Raw genomic sequence first — 17,172 nt, forward strand, 5'->3', positions numbered from 1 at the left:
CTGACAGCGGAGAACGCCACTCGACCTGTCCCCGACCGCACCGACATCCCCAGTGGTTGGTGTTCCTGACAGCGGAGAACGCCACTCGACCTGTCCCCGACCGCACCGACATCCCCAGAGCGTTACCCGACGGTTCCGATGAGGGGGTGGAGTCACAAACCACCAGGCACTTCCCCTCCAACACGATTGGCTCAGTGTCATTCTGAGCCCTGGCCCCCGGGGGACCAAATTGGAGGAACAGAATTAGTCCAAGGAACAAGGTGGGGCTTACGGACATTATGGGGCAGGGCAAAGATGAACAAGGAAGCGGAAGGCATGGCATATTGTCTGAAATGGTTGTGAACTCTTTGGTGTTCTGGGGATGTTAGTTAATCTGTTTTGACAATTGAAAATGTCAGTTTCCACACACAATTTCTGTAAAAAAACGATCCTTTGTGAAGATATGACAAATTCCAGTAAACCAATGTCTGTCTTTGCAGTCTTCTTGTCTCAACCACATAGTAATCCGTTAAATCACAGTTTAAATCCTTCCAGAATCTGTGAGAAGGTTGAAACTCAGAGGGTCAATTGATCCAAACCCACTGAATCTAAATAGTGGATGGTAGATGCCCGATGCCTTGGATCCAACCCCTCTTGCAGCCAAGTTTGTCCAGGTCCCCAACCTGTGTTACCAGATTAGTAACACACGTCTGAGTGTTCCAAATGAACAGGTGTGTATCTCTCTCTCTCTCTGTCAGCTGTGGAGTCGGGTGGTCAGGTGGTCCTCCCCAACCTTGACCCTGTAGTAGATAAATATATGCACTTGCTGTGGTCATCTAATACATTATGAACAACAGTATCCTAGATTATACAACAGCTGGGTTTAATCCTGGATGCTGATTGTTTAAACCACATTCCAGCCTGTGTCTATTCCACAAGCTACCACCGGCTAAATCTATGATGTTAAAATGCATATTTGCTCTGTTCCATCTCACTGCACAATCCATCAGCCCAGTCAGACAAGTTATAAACTTGATCTCCACTATGAAAAGCATCTAGACATTATCTCCCATTTCTGTTAGACTAACATTTAGTTTTCAACAGTGCAGATTTGTATAAACCTTGCTTTCTGTCTCTCCGACATATTTAAAATTGTTTCAATATCAAACTTCAACCTCCAGCTGTCCCATAGCAATGAACGTGTCGGGAGTTGGGACGAGACAGACAGGCAGGCAGCTTTTCTCAGCCAGTCGAAGTCATGAATAAGCTGGCATCATTTTTATGAATACAGTGCATTCGAAAAGTATTCAGACCCCTTGACCACATTTTGTTACTTTACAGCCTTATTCTATAATGGTTTTTAAAAAAAATTCCCTTCATCAATCTACACACAATACACAGTAATGGGTATTTAGTTTTTTTTGCAAAAAAAAAGAATCAACGGAAATATCACATTTACATAAGTATTCAGACTCTTCACTCAGTACTTTGTTTAAGTACCTTTGGCAGCGATTACAGCCTTGAGTCTTCTTGGGTATGACGTTACAAGCTTGGCACATATGTATTTGGGGAGTTTCTTCCATTCTTCTCTGCAGATCCTCTCAAGCTCTGTCAGGTTGGATGGGGAGCGTCGCTGCACAGCTATTTTCAGGTCTCTCCTGAGATGTTAGATCGGGTTCAAATCCGGGCTCTGGCTGGGCCACTCAAAGACATTCAGAGACTTGTCCCGAAGCCACTCCTGTGTTGTCTTCACTGTGGATGGTGAATCTTCGCCCCAGTCTGAGGTCCTGAGAACTCTAGAGCAGGTTTTCATCAAGGATCTCGCTGTACTTTGCTGTATTAATCTTTCCCTCAATCCTGACTAGTCTCCCAGTTCCTGCCGCTGAAAAACATCCCCAAAGGATGATGCTACCACCACCATGCTTCACCATAGAGATGATATTGGCCAGGTGATGAGATGTGCCTGGTTTCTTCCAGACGTGACGCTTGGCATTCAGGCTAAAGAGTTCAATCTTGGTTTCATCAGACCAGAGAATCTTGTTTCTCATGGTCTAAGCATCCTTTAGCTGCCATTCGGCAAACTTTTACTGAGGAGTGGCTTCCGTCTGGCAGCTCTACCATAAAGGCCTGATTGGTTGAGTGCTGCAGAGATGGCTGTCCTTCTGGAAGGATCTCCCATTTCCACAGAGGAACTCTGGAGCTATGTCAGAGTGACAATTGGGTTCTTGGTCACCTCCCTGACCAAGGCCCTTCTTCCCTGATTGTTGAGTTTGGCTGGGTGGCCAGCTCTAGGAAGAGTCTTGGTGGTTCCAAACTTCTTCCATTTAATAATGATGGAAGCAACTGTGTTTTTCGGGACTTTCAATGCTACAGACAGGTCTTTGTACCCAGATCTGTGCCAGAACACAATCCTGTCTCGGGAGCTCTACAGATCAATTCCATCGACCTCATGGCTTGGTTTTTGCTCTGACATGCACTGTCGACTGGTGTGTGCCTTTCCAAATCATGTCCAATCAATTGAACTTCCCACAGGTGGACTCCAATCAAGTTTTAGAAACATCTCAAGTATGATCTTTGGAAACAGGATGCACCTGAGCTCAATTTTGAGTCTTATAGCAAAGGGTCTGAATACTTTTGTAAATAAGGTATTTATTTTTTTATTTTATTATACATTTCCAAAAATTACAAAGGAAAACGTTTTTATGGGGTATTGTGTGTAGATTGATGAGGATTTTTTTATTGAATCCATCTTAGAATAAGGCTGTAACGTAACAAAATGTAGAAAAAGTGAAGCCGGTGTTTGGAGGATACAGTATATTGGCACTGTTCGCCGACCCTCGACAACACCCGTGACAACATATCCTCCAAACACCGGCTTCTCTGGCATTATCACTTAAATAACCGTTCAGAAAAGAGATTGACAATGAACGGAAGATAGTCTATAGTCTTAGAATCATACTATTCTATACTAACCCCGGAAGCAGGCCGAAGTGAAATGCATTGATGTAATTTATAGTTTGATGTCAGGGTTAAGCAATGATATTAAAGCAGCTTCTAAGGAGTAGCGTCTACTGTACAGGTTGTATAGATGGAGATAGAAGTGAAGGATGTGGAGGGGAGAAGGAGGAGGTTGAAGAAGAAATGAGCTAATGGATTGGCTTGAAGAGAGAGAGAGGGAGGGAGGTGAGGGAGGTGAGGCTATCGAAGCCATCTGGACACAGGAAGAGGGGAGGCATTGAGGAGGAGAGGGAAGAAGTAGAAGGGAGAGGGAGGAGAGGAGGGGGGAGGAGAGGACTGCATCATCACTACTGAGCAACCATCTGTGAGATACACACTCCCGTCACAAACACACTCCCGTCACATACACACATGCGCACGCACACACACACACACGCACAGTATAGTGCCGCACACACTTGAACGCACACAATATTGTGCATGTATTCAAGCATGTAGACAATTCCATATATTCATGTACATATGAAATTGCACCAAACTGCATCCAATGGTCTATATTAGTAATGTCCTTGGAACTTAATGGATTGTAAAGATAATATCTGGGTGACTTTATCTGACTGCACCATAGAAGTACATTGTCAAAAAGCATATGTTTAAAAACGTACAAATGTACATTCTTAGAGAAGGCACCTTGGGAAAAAGTCTCTTTATTCACAAAGTGAGATTATTACAGAAAGATGTTCATCAAACAGAGCAGTAAAGTGACAGAAATATGCTATTATGATAATAACAATAATGTCTTCAAAAACATTTCTCCCACATTACCAGTTTTGATCAAATTAAGCATAAAACATTGGAAATTAAAACTTTACAACAGTTGAAATCTAAATCTTAAATCTTACCTTTGCAATAATTGTATTTCTATGTTTTCATGTAGCAACGAGGAAGTTACTCCTTTTTCTATTTATTTTCTCTCACTTTTCCCTCCCTGTATCGCATTCTCTCACTCTCACATGCTCTTGAGCTCTCACACCTCTGTCTCTCTCCCTCCTTTCTTCACTCTCGTTTCCCTCTCTCTAACCCTGCCTTCTTTCTCTCATTCACATCTCTCTCTCCCTCCTTTCCCTCTTTCTAACCCTGCCCTCTTTCTCTCTCTCTCTCAGGGAACCCTTGTGTTCAAACAGACGTTTAATCGTATCACGAGCATCCCATACATCCTCTGCTTGCTTTTGCCCGCAACCGCCTACCTGTTCCACACTCCTCCCTCTCCTCCCTTTTCTCTCTATCCTCTCATATCCTTTCTTTCTTTCTCCTCAAAATGTAGGAAGCTAGGAAGAAAACAATCTCAAGGTGATTTTTAGTTACACCTGTTGCGCATTAAGCTATGAAATATAAGAATCAATTCTAACAAATCTGGATACAAAACCATCATTTAACTTTTATGCTTATGTCATTGCCAAGTTCTGATTGATCTTAGATATGGATTATTGGTTCTGTCCATCAACGCAGGTAGTATTTTTCAGAAGTATTTCTCAAAGTCCCCTGTCAGATAACAGTCTCAGAAGTGTTGCAAAACAGAGCCAACAGATGATTGACGGCTCCTCCCAGCCAACGCCAGGGCTGCGGACGGGACCTTAGACCTCACAACTTCCTGTATAGGTCCCGCCTCCCCTTCCACAGAACAGATAACCAATGGGGCAGTGTTCTTCCCGTCGTCATGGAGACAGGGGTTAAAATACGGATACAGTGTCTCAGTGAAGCAGCATCCCCTGTAACTATAAATATGAGCCTTCGCCTCCATGTTGTAAAAGGAGACCAATCCCTCCTCGAAATCCACAAACACTCCAACCTTTCGCGGCTTCTTTCTCAGGTGAAGGGGGACAGATGGCCCGGCGCACGCGCTAAGATGGCTGCCTTTCCTCCGGCACACAGCCCAGTAGCCTTGGTCCGGCCTCACTGTGACACTCCCCTTCCTGTTGACAGACTCTTTAGCCACGCCCACATCCCAGTCTGTCTTGTCGCCCACCTGAAGGGCAGGGGTAGACAGACAGCAGTTCAATTTAAAATGTTTCCTCTCCCTGCACTGTAATGTTGAGAGGGAGAGTCATGCCTATTCTCATATAATGTTCATAGGATTTTTGGTTGCGCCAAAGCTCACGTTGGTTAGTTTAGATTAGTTTGCTTTTTAAATCATCACCTACCTGGACAACCCAGTAGCGCCTCCCGGTGGCAAAGCCTTGCTGTCCCAGCACACAGACGCAGGAGTCAAACCTCCGAGGGTCAGCAGGAAGGGAGTGGTTCTGCTGGTATCCCATACTCACCTGCTTCCCATCGGAGGACAGGACGAGCCACGAGGCGGCTGTGACTGGATCCAGAGTGACGTCCACTGTGGAAGGTCAAAGTTATTGTACGTAAGTTATGTAAGTTATATGTAAGATATGTATGTTTTGAAATATGATTTTTCAATGGTATGTACTTGAGTCATAATCTCATTTACACAATAATGTATCAATTGATTAATTGATTGATTGGTTAATTTATTGACTGATTAAATTATTCATTCATTCATATACACACACAAGCATAGACTCACCTGCATATTGCTGGGTTCTCCTCAGCTCTGGAATAAGAATTAATAAGTGTTAACAATAAAAATGCAATAAAAATCTTGTTGCTCTAGTTAAAACATGAGTGAATATAGCATATAAGGACAGCGGTAAAAATACTAACCCGCTTCACATAATATCTTTTCGAAGTCTCTGCAGGTGTCCACAAGCTGAGACATAGCAGCCCTCACAGTGTCCACACATAGATCAGAGTATACACTGATCTCAGACCAGTCCTTGGTGGGTGGAGGAGTGGAGAGAGAGGGAAAACTCTACAAAAGAGTATAACATTCAATTAAAATGAATTAAATTAGATTCAAATGTATTTATTCCCTCGGAGTGAAAATGAAGAAAGGCAGGGTCATTGTACAACATCACATGTTATATCAATGTGTCCGTATTAAGATAAATGACACTGACCTGTAGGAAATGGAGATGGTCCTTTGTGTGTGAGAGCTGCTCCAGCTCAGTGCTTCTTCTCTGTAGTTCAATGATTTCCCGCTCCAGCTCATTGATGAGCCCTTCAGCACGCCTCTCTGCTGCTTTCTGCTTCTCCTCAATCACCTTCATGAGCTCAGCCTGGCTTCTCTCGATGGAGCACACCAGTTTGCTAAAGACTAGTACACTGCCCTCAATCTCTTTTTCAGCACTTATCTACAAGACCAAACAAAGGAAAGAATAATTGAATATTAAAGGCAATGGTTGTGAATGAATTGTCTTGCGAATGCACTGTATATTCATAAAAAAAACAAATATATTGATTAAATAAAACTGCAGAGGACCCAGAGTTGACCCCTGGAGTACCCCACATAGATGAAAACAATAACAGTCAGTATGCTTATCATAAGAACTCACTCTTCTGAAAAAGTGTCCGATCCTTAAGAGGTTTAAAGGTGCTACATGTAGAATGTTTCACCCATGTGGAAGCTAGGTGAATTGCAACAACTATTCAGCTTTCCCCGCAACAAAGTGGAGAGGTTAGTGCTATCCGACGTCCCAAGGATTCCAGATAGCATGGACCATGGTGGAGACTACTTTAATTTCAAACAAACATAAAAACAATATTTTTGGTTATTGAAAATAGATTTCACAGTGATTTAGATAATATAATGATTGCCTACACTATTCAGTCCTTGTGTTCTCACCTAAACTGAAATTGAGTGAAGAGTGCCAAATTCTAGCAACCAGGAAATGAAAGAGTGATTTCTACATTGGCCGCTTGCCCCAGTCTTCCATTGTTCGTTGTACTTGTGGCGGAGATGACTACGCCTTTTAGTGACGCCGATGTAAGAGAAGGAGGGTGAAGTTTTCCCATCTTGAGAACAGAAATCAGTCTGGCTTTTGTTGTCAAATAGAGAGTGTATATATTAGAATTTTGTGTTGGCCCAAAACCATTGTTGGTTGAAAAAATATTGTGAAACACTGTCATTCCACTATTACTGCTGTTGTATTATTGACATTTTCTTAAATTACAATGCAAATATTCTACATGTAGCTCCTTTAAAAACCAGTTTGAAATATTACAAATTCAAAGGACACAGAGTTGAGCATTGGGGTACCCCACAACAGTCAGGATGCTTATCCTAATAACTCACTCTGCTGAGCTCCACTGAGTGTTTGATCTCATCCATCTTCCTCAGTCTGTCCTGAACCATCTTCAACAGATCTCCTTCAGTCTTCTTCATCTGAGTCTGTGAAGAAAAAACTTTAGGACTGGTCTGCTAAACTTTGATACAAGATACAATTTGGTAACACTATATTTAAAGCCTGCAGGCATTATGTTTTATTACGAACTAGGTGGTTCAAACCCTGAATGCTGATTGGCTGACCAAGGGTATGACGAAATATGTATTTTTGCTGCTCTATTTACATCGTTAAGCAATTTATAATAGCAATAAGGCACCTCAGGGGGTTGTGGTATATGGCCAATATACCACGGCTAAGGGCTGTATCCAGGCACTCCGAGTTGCGTTGTGCCAAAGAATGGCCTTAGCCGTGGTATTTTGGCCATACCCCCTCAGGCGTTTTTGATCAAATATAATATGTAAGGCTTATTATACAGTACCAGTCAAAAGTTTGGACACACCTACTAATTCAAGGGTTTTTATTTATTTATACTATGTTCTACATTGTAGAATAATAGCGAAGACATCAGAACTATGAAATAACATATATGGAACTATGTAGTAAACAAAAAAGTGTTAAACAAATCAAAATCTAATTTATATTTGAGATTCTTCAAAGTAGCCACCCTTTGCTTTGATGACAGCTTTGCACACTCTTGGCATTCTCTCAACCAGCATCATGAGGTAGTCACCTGGAATGCATTTCAATTAACAGGTGTGCCTTATTAAAAGTACATTTGTGGAATTTCTTTCCTTCTTAATGAGTTTGAGCCAATCATTTGTGTCGAGACAAGGTAGGGGTGGTATACAGAAGACAGCCCTATTTGGAAAAAGACCAAGTCTATAGTATGGCAATAAAAGCTCAAACAAGCAAAGAGAAATGACAGTCCATCATGACTTTAAGACATAAAGGTCAATCAATCCGGAACATTTCAGGAACTTTGAAAGTTTCTTCAAGTACAGTCGCAAAAACCACCAAGTGCTATGATGAAACTGGCTCTCATGAGGACCACCACAGGAAAGGAAGACCCAGAGTTACCTCTGGCTCAGAGTATAATCACCAAGCTAAGGACCCTGGGACTTAACTCCTCCCTCTGCAACTGGATCGTGGACTTCCTGACGGGCCGCCCCTCAGGTGGCAAGGGTAGGAAACAACACATCCGCCACACTGATCCTCAACACAGGGGCCCCTCAGGGATGCGTGCTCAGTCCCCTCTTGTACTCCCTGTTCACTCATGACTGCACGGCTAGGCATGACTCCAACACCATCATTAGGTTTGCAGATGACACAACAATGGTAGGCCTGATCACTGACAACGATGAGACAGCCTATAGGGAGGAGGTCAGAGACCTGGCCGTGTGGTGCCAGGACAACAACCTCGCCCTCAACGTGATCAAGACAAAGGAGATGATTGAGGACTACAGGAAAAGGAGGCCCGAGCACGCCCCCATTCTCATCGACGGGGCTGTAGTGGAGCAGGTTGAGAACTTCAAGTTCCTTGGTGTCCACATCACCAACAAACTAACATGGTCCCAAGACAGTCGTGAAGAGGGCACGACAAAACCTATTCCCCTTCAGGAGACAGAAAAGATTTGGCATGGGTCCTCAGATCCTCAAAAGGTTTTACAGCTGCACCATCGTGAGCATCCTGACAAGTTGCATCACTGTATGGCAACTGCTCAGCCTCTGACCACAAGGCACTACAGAGGGTAATGCGCACGGCCCAGTACATCACTGGGGCAAAGATTCCTGCCATCCAGGACCTCTATACCAGGCGGTGTCAGAGGAAGGCCTTGAAAATTGTCAAAGACTCCAGCCACCTTAGTCATAGACTATTCTCTCTGCTACCACACGGCAAGCGGTACCGGAGCACCAAGTCTAGGTCCAAGAGGATTCTAAAAAACTTCTACCCCCAAGCCATAAGACTCCTGAAGATCTAATCAAATGGCTACCAAAACTATTTGCATTGCCCCACCCCCACACTCTTTTACGCCGCTGCTACTCCGTTATTTTCTATGCATAGTCACTTTAATAACTCTACCTACATGTACATATTACCTCAATCACCTCGACTAACCGGTGCCCCCATACATTTACTCTGTACCGGTACACCCTGTATATAGTCTATTGTTATTTTACTGCTGCTCTTTAATTACTTGTTCCTTTTATTTATTATTCTTATCCATATTTTTAAAACTGCATTGTTTGTTAGGGTCTTGTAAGTAAGCATTTCACTTGTTGTATCCGGCACATGTGACTAATACAATTTGATTTGATTCGATAAGTTCAGTGGAGTTACCAGCCTCATAAATTGCAGCCTAAACAAATGCTTCACAGAGTTCACACATCTCAGCATCAACTGTTCAGAGGACACTGTGAATTAGGCCATCATGGTCGAATTGCTGCAAAGTGTTAGATTCTGGGTTAAACTTGGAACATTGTTATACTCAGAAGTTTAGTGTCTAAGGAAGTGAAAGAGACTGGTTTTACATCAGAAGTTAATGGTTATCTGTAGAAACCAGATGGCTTTGGAATGTGATGGGTGGACGGGAGGAAGTCACAGGATTGCTATAGGGGATACGGGTGGAGATCTTTGGATTAGGCATCAAGGGGGTTGAGGTCAGGTCAGATTCCCTTAAGGGAGAAACAATGGTTTATTATCCTATCACTTCGTCTTCCTGTCGGACCATAACAGATGCAATGATTGGTGAGAAGGAGGAGTGTCTAAATTGGAGTATATATATACTTGTGGTGGTGGAAACATGTGTTGTCTGAATGCAGCTGTATTGACCCTCTGGGCAGAATAAACTTGGTTAAGCTTTCATAAATGTCCGTTGAGGTTTTACTCTGAGAATTAGAACCTGACAAAAGAAACCAGTACTAAAGTACACCAATAGGAAGAAGAGACTTGCTTGGGCCAAGAAACAAGAGCAATGGACATTAGACCGGTGGAAATCTGTCCTTTGGTCTGATGAGTCCAAATTTTTGATTTTTAATTCCAACCACCATGTGATTGTGAGACGCAGAGTAGGTGAATGGAGGATCTTCGCGTGCGTGGTTTCCACCGTGAAGCATAGAGGAGGAGGTGTGATGGAGTGGGGGTGCTTTGCCGGTGACACTGTCACTGATTTATTTAGAATTCAAGGCACACTTAACCAGTATGGCTACCACAGCGTTCTGCAGTGATACGCCATCCCATCTGGTTTGCGTTTAGTGGGACTATCATTTGTTTTTCAACAGGACAATGAACCAACACACCTCCAGGCTGTGTAAGGGCTAATTTACCAAGAAGGAAAGTGATGGAGTGCTACATCAGATGACCTGGCCTCCACAATCAGCTGACCTCAACCCAATTGAGATGGTTTGGGATGAGTTGGACCACAGAGTGAAGGAAAACCTGCCAACAAGTGCTCAGCATATGTGGGAACTCCTTCAAGACTGTTGGAAAAGCATTCCAGGTGAAGCTGGTTGAGAGAATGCCAAGAGTGTGCAAAGCTGTCATCAAGGTAAAGGGTGGCCACTTTGAAGAATCTCAAATATAAAATACATTTTGATTTGTTTAACACTTTTTCGGTTACCATGATTCCATATGTGTTATTTCATAGTTTTGATGTCTTTACTATTATTCTACAATGTAGAAAATAGTAAAAATAAAGAAAAACCCTTGAATGAGTAGGTGTGTCCAAACTTATGACGGGTACTTTGTGTTATGCTTCCCTATGTAGGACATGTTCAACTTACTCTCATCTTCTTGCTCTCTCTCTCCATAGGGATAGTGCTGTGGCCCTTGTGGTCAGTCTCATTGCATCTCACACACACCGGTATCTGGTCGATCCTGCAGAACAGCTCCAGGGGCCTCTCGTGCTTCCGGCACAGGCCTCTCGTGGCGAAGGTTGCTGGGTCCGTCAACCTGTGCCTCTGGAGGGCCGGCTCTCTTTGGTGAGGCCCCAGGTGGTTCTCGCAGTACGACCCCTGACACACCAGACAGGACTTAACAGCTCTCTGCTTCGTCCCAGGACAGACATCGCAGGAAACTGCATCGGGCTCAGGACCGAGCCCTGGTGAACACTGTGACGCCAATACTCCTATGTCTTGATAATCGCCTTCCTCTGCCTGCTGGGCTTTGACCTTTATAATATATATCATATAAATAATAATATAAATATAATAATATAATAGTATAATATGTACACCTCATGTATGCCATACATCACCTTTAGGGACCTCTGGAAGTGCTCAGTGATGTCCTTAAACGTGCGATTGATGCGTAGCTCTGGCCGACGGCGGAAGCTCTCCTTGCAGAGGGGACACTCGAAGCGCTCACGGGTGTCCCAGTAGCCTTTGATGCAGGTCAGGCAGAAGTTGTGACCACACGGGATGGACACGGGGTTGGTGAAGATGTCCAGGCAGATACAGCACCAGAACTGCTCCTCGGACATGAGGGAAGCCATGCCTTCAACAAGACAGAATCGACTGTCTTTAACGGAGCACTTCACCACTTTTCATCATACATATTTTCACTAATGTAGACACCAGAGGAGGCTGGTGAGGGGAGAAGGGCTCATAATAATGAATGGAATGGAGCTAATGGAAGGGTATCAAATACATAGAAACCAGGTGATGTGTTTGAGACCGTTCCATTGATGCCTTTGCAGCCATTACTATAAGCCTATCCTCCCCATTTAAAGGGCCACCACTGGTAGACACTGGTACGGTGCTGGAGAATCAATGTTTAAAAGTAGTGCAGTGTCCCTTTAAGTACAGGAATCCTAAAGGCTTGGAATTTAATTTAGTGTGTTTGATTATCCCAAGGACGGAGAGAAAGAAGTCAAGGGAGAGTAGTGTGAAACAAAGCAGATGCTTTTATACAAAGGGAAACCATGCCTTTGGAGGAAGTTACAGGAATCAGGAACCAAGTAAACAAAAATGTCTCTGTTACATCACCTTTTATGTATCTTTTTGCATATGTACAATTATGTTAAATGAACCTGGACCTGAACCAGTTTCTTTATTTGCATAACATGTGTTCTTCTGGGACTACTAAACAACAACCAAATGAACCTGACAGGAACATTTACTGAAAAGCTGCAGCTGACATTTATGTCATCATAAGTCTCATGTTGCCTCCAAAATCACGTCGTTGTCACACCTGTTTAGGGAAGCCTGGTTCTCCACAAGGTTAGTGTCAAACCATAAACTGGTTTGGTAGCACACGAACTCTAACCTCAGAAAAACAAAACAAACCAGTTGCTCATTGTCACATGACAGGAATGTACTTGTCCCTAGTTCTCCTACAGTGACTCAACAGTGTTTGGATCACGCCCTGGGAAATTGCTCAACAGTTCTTCTATTCTTGTTCTTCAATTATTTTTTTTTACATGTTACCAACAATGAAATGCTGCTGAGCAGGTGCAGGAATGACAGTGCAGGAAATACAAACAGTCTAATGTATGAGTTTTGTATAATTTCAGCGAGTGTAGCATGCTTCATAACAAGTCAATCTCTTTCAAGAATGCGTATATACATATTTCTATACCACATCTGTTTTAGAGGACTGGATTGCACAAAGAATATATGATTTATTGTATCATGTTCAAGCAGGTGATATAGTTGTGCATTCAGTAAAATTGCTTAAAAGTTATCAGCTTCAAGCTTCAAGACTTGGTAAAATGTAGGCTACATAATTAAAGTTATTTACATAATGGTCATTATCCTATAATATATGGAATAATAATATTCTATATTATGCAATAGTCTTCATTGATGTGACTCACCTGTGAGTAATCAGAACCAGGTAAGCAGAAAAAAAGTGTTTAGTCCGGTCCTATTCAACACAGGTGTGTTCAGTGTGTTGACATACAGGTGAGCTCTTCCTGTTATAGGTGGAGACATGGTGATATTCAACCACACCTATCCAATCAGAGAATAGACGGTCACCTTAACCCCACCCACATCTGCACATTTTTTAACGGTGTTTTGTATGTTTCCTGCATATGTACGAATATGTTCAAATTAACCAAAACCTACACCCTCACTGCTCTGGTAGGAGCTGTCCTTGATATATATATTGCTATAGAAGCAACAAAAAAAACCAATCACAATTGAAATAGTCCTCCTTTATTAGAATTAAAAACTGTGACCTTCTAAACCCCACCCACCTTTGTCCTCACTGTTCTGGGTGAGAGTTAAAGTTTATGTATGTGTTGATATAGAAACAAAAACGTCACACGTGAAGCAGTCATCCTTTATTAGAATTTCCTTCTAATTTACAACGATCAACACCAAGTCCAGCTATTTTTTAAATTTGTAATTGCATTTTCTTAATGAATGTAATTACATGATTATAATTATTTAAAAACCAAGAGGGACAAAATGGAAATACAATTGACACTATTTGAACCACAATGAAAATAACAATAATACATTTTTTAAACTTTTTTGTGTTATCCTCAATGATTTTAAACGCATTGTGTCCACATGTGTGGTTGTATTGTGTCCACATGTGTGGTTGTGTCAGACGAGGGAATCTTGTTTCCCATGTTCAGAGTCCTTTAGGTACATTTGGCAAACTCAAAATGGGATGTAATGTGCCTTTTACTGAGGAGTGGTTTCCATCTGCCCACTCTACCGTAAAGGCCTGATTGGTGGAGTGCTGCAGAAATGGTTGTCCTTCTAGAAGGTGCTCCCATCTCCACAGTGGAACTCTGGAGCTATGTCAGAGTGACCATTGGGTTCTTGGTCACCTCCCTGACCAAGGCCCTTCTCCACCAATTGCTCAGTTTGGCCGGGCGGCCAGCTCTAGGAAGATTCTTGGTGATTCTTCTTCCATTTAAGAATGAAGGAGGTTTTTGGGGACCTTCAATGCTGCAGATATTTTTTGGTACCCTTCCCCAGATCTGTGCCTTGACACAATCCTGTCTCGGAGTTCTACGGACAATTCCTTCGACCTCATGGCTTTGTTTTTGCTCTGACATGCACTTATATAAACAGGTGTACGCCTTTCCAAATCATGTCCAATGAATTGAATTTACCAGAGGTGGACTCCAATCACGTTGTAGAAACATCTCAAGGATGATCAATGGAAACAGGAAGCACCTCAGCTCAATTTCAAGTTTCATAGCAAAGGGTCTGAATACTTTTGTTAATAAGGTATTTCTGTTTTTTTTAAATATAAATTTGCAAACAATTCTAAAAACCTGTTTTTGCTTATTGTCATTATGGGGTATTTATTGTGTGTAAATTGATGAGGATTTTTTCCCCAATCCATTTTAGATTAAGGCTGTAATGTAACAAATAGTGGAAAAAGTAAAGGGGGCTGAATACATTCCGAATGCACTGTATGTGATCAGCCATCATTTTACAGTGTTAGAGCTGTCTTTTCTCCACCTTCTTTCCTATCCACATGTTCATTCTTAATGTGTACAAGGGCGTATAATATATCATGCATGAAATGTAATACATAATACATAGATGTTCACAACATTTTTCTTTTTTATATCCTTGAATTCATTTTAATTTATTTATTTAACTTTGCAAGTCAGTAAAGAACAAATTGTTATTTACAATGATGTCCTACCCTGGCCAAACCCTCCCCTAACCTGGAGAGAAAGGGAGAGAAATATGCATGCCCAGTCATTGTACATTGTTAATGCAGTCGCAAAAAGAAAAAAATATGGAAAGACGTTTTGATGGCCACTGTTAAAAGAGGAGGATCACAGAGCTTTCTAGTGTCATTAAGCTACACTTTGATAGGTTATGATTATTTTATGGATTAGCGTTACATAGTCAAAAAGTACATTTTTGATATTTTTCTTATTTTCTAAGATATCAATGCCAAATTTAACATGGTTCATCATGGTAATGTCTTTGATGACGAAGGTCAAGTCATGTGTCCTCCGAAACATGACCTGCCTGGCCGCCTACTTCTTAACACACTGCTCGCTTAGTCTGGATGTCAGCCAAACGAATGTGTCGGAGGAAACACCATTAGACTGAAGATGGGTGTCAGCTTGCAGGTGCCCGGCCCTGTCACAAGGAATAGCTAGAGCATGATGAGCCAAGGAAAGCTCCACCGGCCAAAACCTCCCCTACCCTGGACAGAGCTGGGACAATTTTGCACCACTGTCCGATAGGGCTCCCGGTCAGTGCTTTTGACCTCTACCCAGGACCAATGTTCCTTCAAACAAATTCAGGCACTGAGCAAATTTCAGGTCTGCTGAGCGCATACTTCAATGTTGTGAAAATTCTGTGCAACTTCCAGCGCGCGTTTACTGTGAACACTGAGGCTTTAAGTTACAGTTTTAACATTGGTCAAGTAGGCTACTGTGGCTATTTGGTCATAATGTAGGCCTACGAGAGTGGCCTACTGTAACGGCTTTCTTCCTGGGATGAAGGAGAGGACCAAAATGCAGAGCAGTTAGTGTTCAACATGTTTAATTTAACAATAAACATTAACAAATAACAAAATTACAAAACGTGAAAGCCCCATACAGTCCTATCTGGTGCAGAACACAAACACAGAGACAGGAAACAACCACCCACAATCCCCAACACAAAACAAGCCACCTTCATATGATTCTCAATCAGGGACAACGATTGACAGCTGTCTCTGATTGAGAACCATATTAGGCTGAACCCAGAAACAGACGAACTAGACACACAACATAGAATTCCCACCCATCTCACGTCCTGACCAACACTAAACAAGCAAAACACATAAGAACTCTGGTCAGGACGTTACACCTACCATCAAAAACAATGGAGAAAATGCATCCAACAACACTTTAACATAGAAATAGCTGTTATATTATTCAGCCTACAGTAGCAGCCAATGTGTGGTGTTCAATGTAGACCTACATTCCATGGGACTTTAGAAAAAAACATGCAGGGCTTGACATTAACCTTTTTATCCACTTGTCCTTCAGACAAGGAGGTGACTGAAAATGTTGTTGTGTTGTTTGATGCAAGAAACCACTTTACAAAATAAAAGTGCATCATTATTCCCATACCATTATTTCAGAGAATCAGATAAGTTATGCTACCCTCTGCCTATTGGCTACTTAGGTTATTCATGCCTGTCTCAAAATACAAAACTGCCCCTTTAAGACAAAAAACCCCTCTTTATCTAGCTTGCTTTTCAAAGTTGTCTAGAAATGTACACGTTTTGTGCTCTTGTAGAAAGCAGTCACTAATCTATTGCTGACTACAAATGATCTATAATTGTGCTAATAACTCACTAACTAGCAAAGGATATGAACAAAATGTACACACGTGGCTACATGCAGCTCTTGCTTTGATCTGGTTGAATCTGTGTTTGAAATGCACTGCTAGACCTGAGGGACCTTACAGATATACAGTACGTGTACTTACAGTATGTGTGGGATACAGAGATGAGGTAGTCATTCAAAAATCATTTAAATTATTGATATTATACTATTATCGAGTCCATACAATTTATTATATGACTTGTTAAACACATTTTTACTCCTGAAATTATTTACGCTCGCAATAACAAATGGTTGAATACTTTAAAATAAATAATAATTTGAAAAAAATGCCAAAAACATTATTCCACTTTGACATTATGGGGTAGTGTGTGTAGGTCAGTGACCAAATAATCTAAATGTAACCCATGTTAAATGCAGTCTGTAACACAACAAAATGTGGAAAAAGGTAATGGGGTGTGAATACTTGCACTGTACATATTGGCACTGTACATATTGAATGTTGGTGTTATTTGGACTTATGGTTCATCAGAAGAAGCTTTTCAAAGGTTTCCCAAAATGCTCGTATAGAAATGTAATTTTCAATCACAAAATCAATACGTGCGCGACACATGTTTAATTGAATACTGACAGAGCCTTTGCTAATACAGTGTAATTCAGATTGCCCCTTTAAATGGTCATTCCTATGTCACTACCATGTTGTTACTGCAATTAATACTAAGTAGTTACATAGGTGTAAGGGTTCGTTTATTATTATAGATTATTATTATATATATATT

The 17,172-nt window shown here is 41.8% G+C and overlaps 1 protein-coding gene across 1 annotated transcript; it reads right to left on the reverse strand.

The window, feature by feature from the left end:
* Nucleotides 1–320: 320 nt before the first annotated feature.
* Nucleotides 321–13,016, reverse strand: LOC129835401 (zinc finger protein RFP-like). The gene is made up of 10 exons (XM_055901040.1): nucleotides 12,944–13,016; nucleotides 11,384–11,622; nucleotides 10,911–11,297; nucleotides 7,139–7,234; nucleotides 5,964–6,197; nucleotides 5,668–5,815; nucleotides 5,531–5,557; nucleotides 5,139–5,323; nucleotides 3,840–4,963; nucleotides 321–779 (listed from the first exon to the last, which is right to left on the reverse strand). Exons 2-9 carry the CDS (start codon nucleotides 11,618–11,620, stop codon nucleotides 4,496–4,498), a joined length of 1,782 nt encoding a protein of 593 aa, XP_055757015.1. The 5' UTR covers nucleotides 11,621–11,622; nucleotides 12,944–13,016; the 3' UTR covers nucleotides 321–779; nucleotides 3,840–4,495.
* Between the last annotated feature and the right edge of the window lie 4,156 nt (nucleotides 13,017–17,172).

Source organism: Salvelinus fontinalis, chromosome 36, assembly GCF_029448725.1.
Source record: "Salvelinus fontinalis isolate EN_2023a chromosome 36, ASM2944872v1, whole genome shotgun sequence".
Taxonomy (NCBI): domain Eukaryota; kingdom Metazoa; phylum Chordata; class Actinopteri; order Salmoniformes; family Salmonidae; genus Salvelinus; species Salvelinus fontinalis.

What these genes read in the sequence shown, in the direction of transcription:
- LOC129835401 (XM_055901040.1), bottom strand. Translation starts at nt 11,620, where the DNA reads ATGGCTTCCCTCATGTCCGAGGAGCAGTTCTGGTGCTGTATCTGCCTG. An exon ending in ACTTCCAGAGGTCCCTAAAG is followed by an intron (nt 11,298 to 11,383) that starts GTGATGTATGGC and finishes TATATTATAAAG; the next exon opens with GTCAAAGCCCAGCAGGCAGA. An exon ending in GAGAACCCAGCAATATGCAG is followed by an intron (nt 5,324 to 5,530) that starts GTGAGTCTATGC and finishes GACCTTCCACAG; the next exon opens with TGGACGTCACTCTGGATCCA.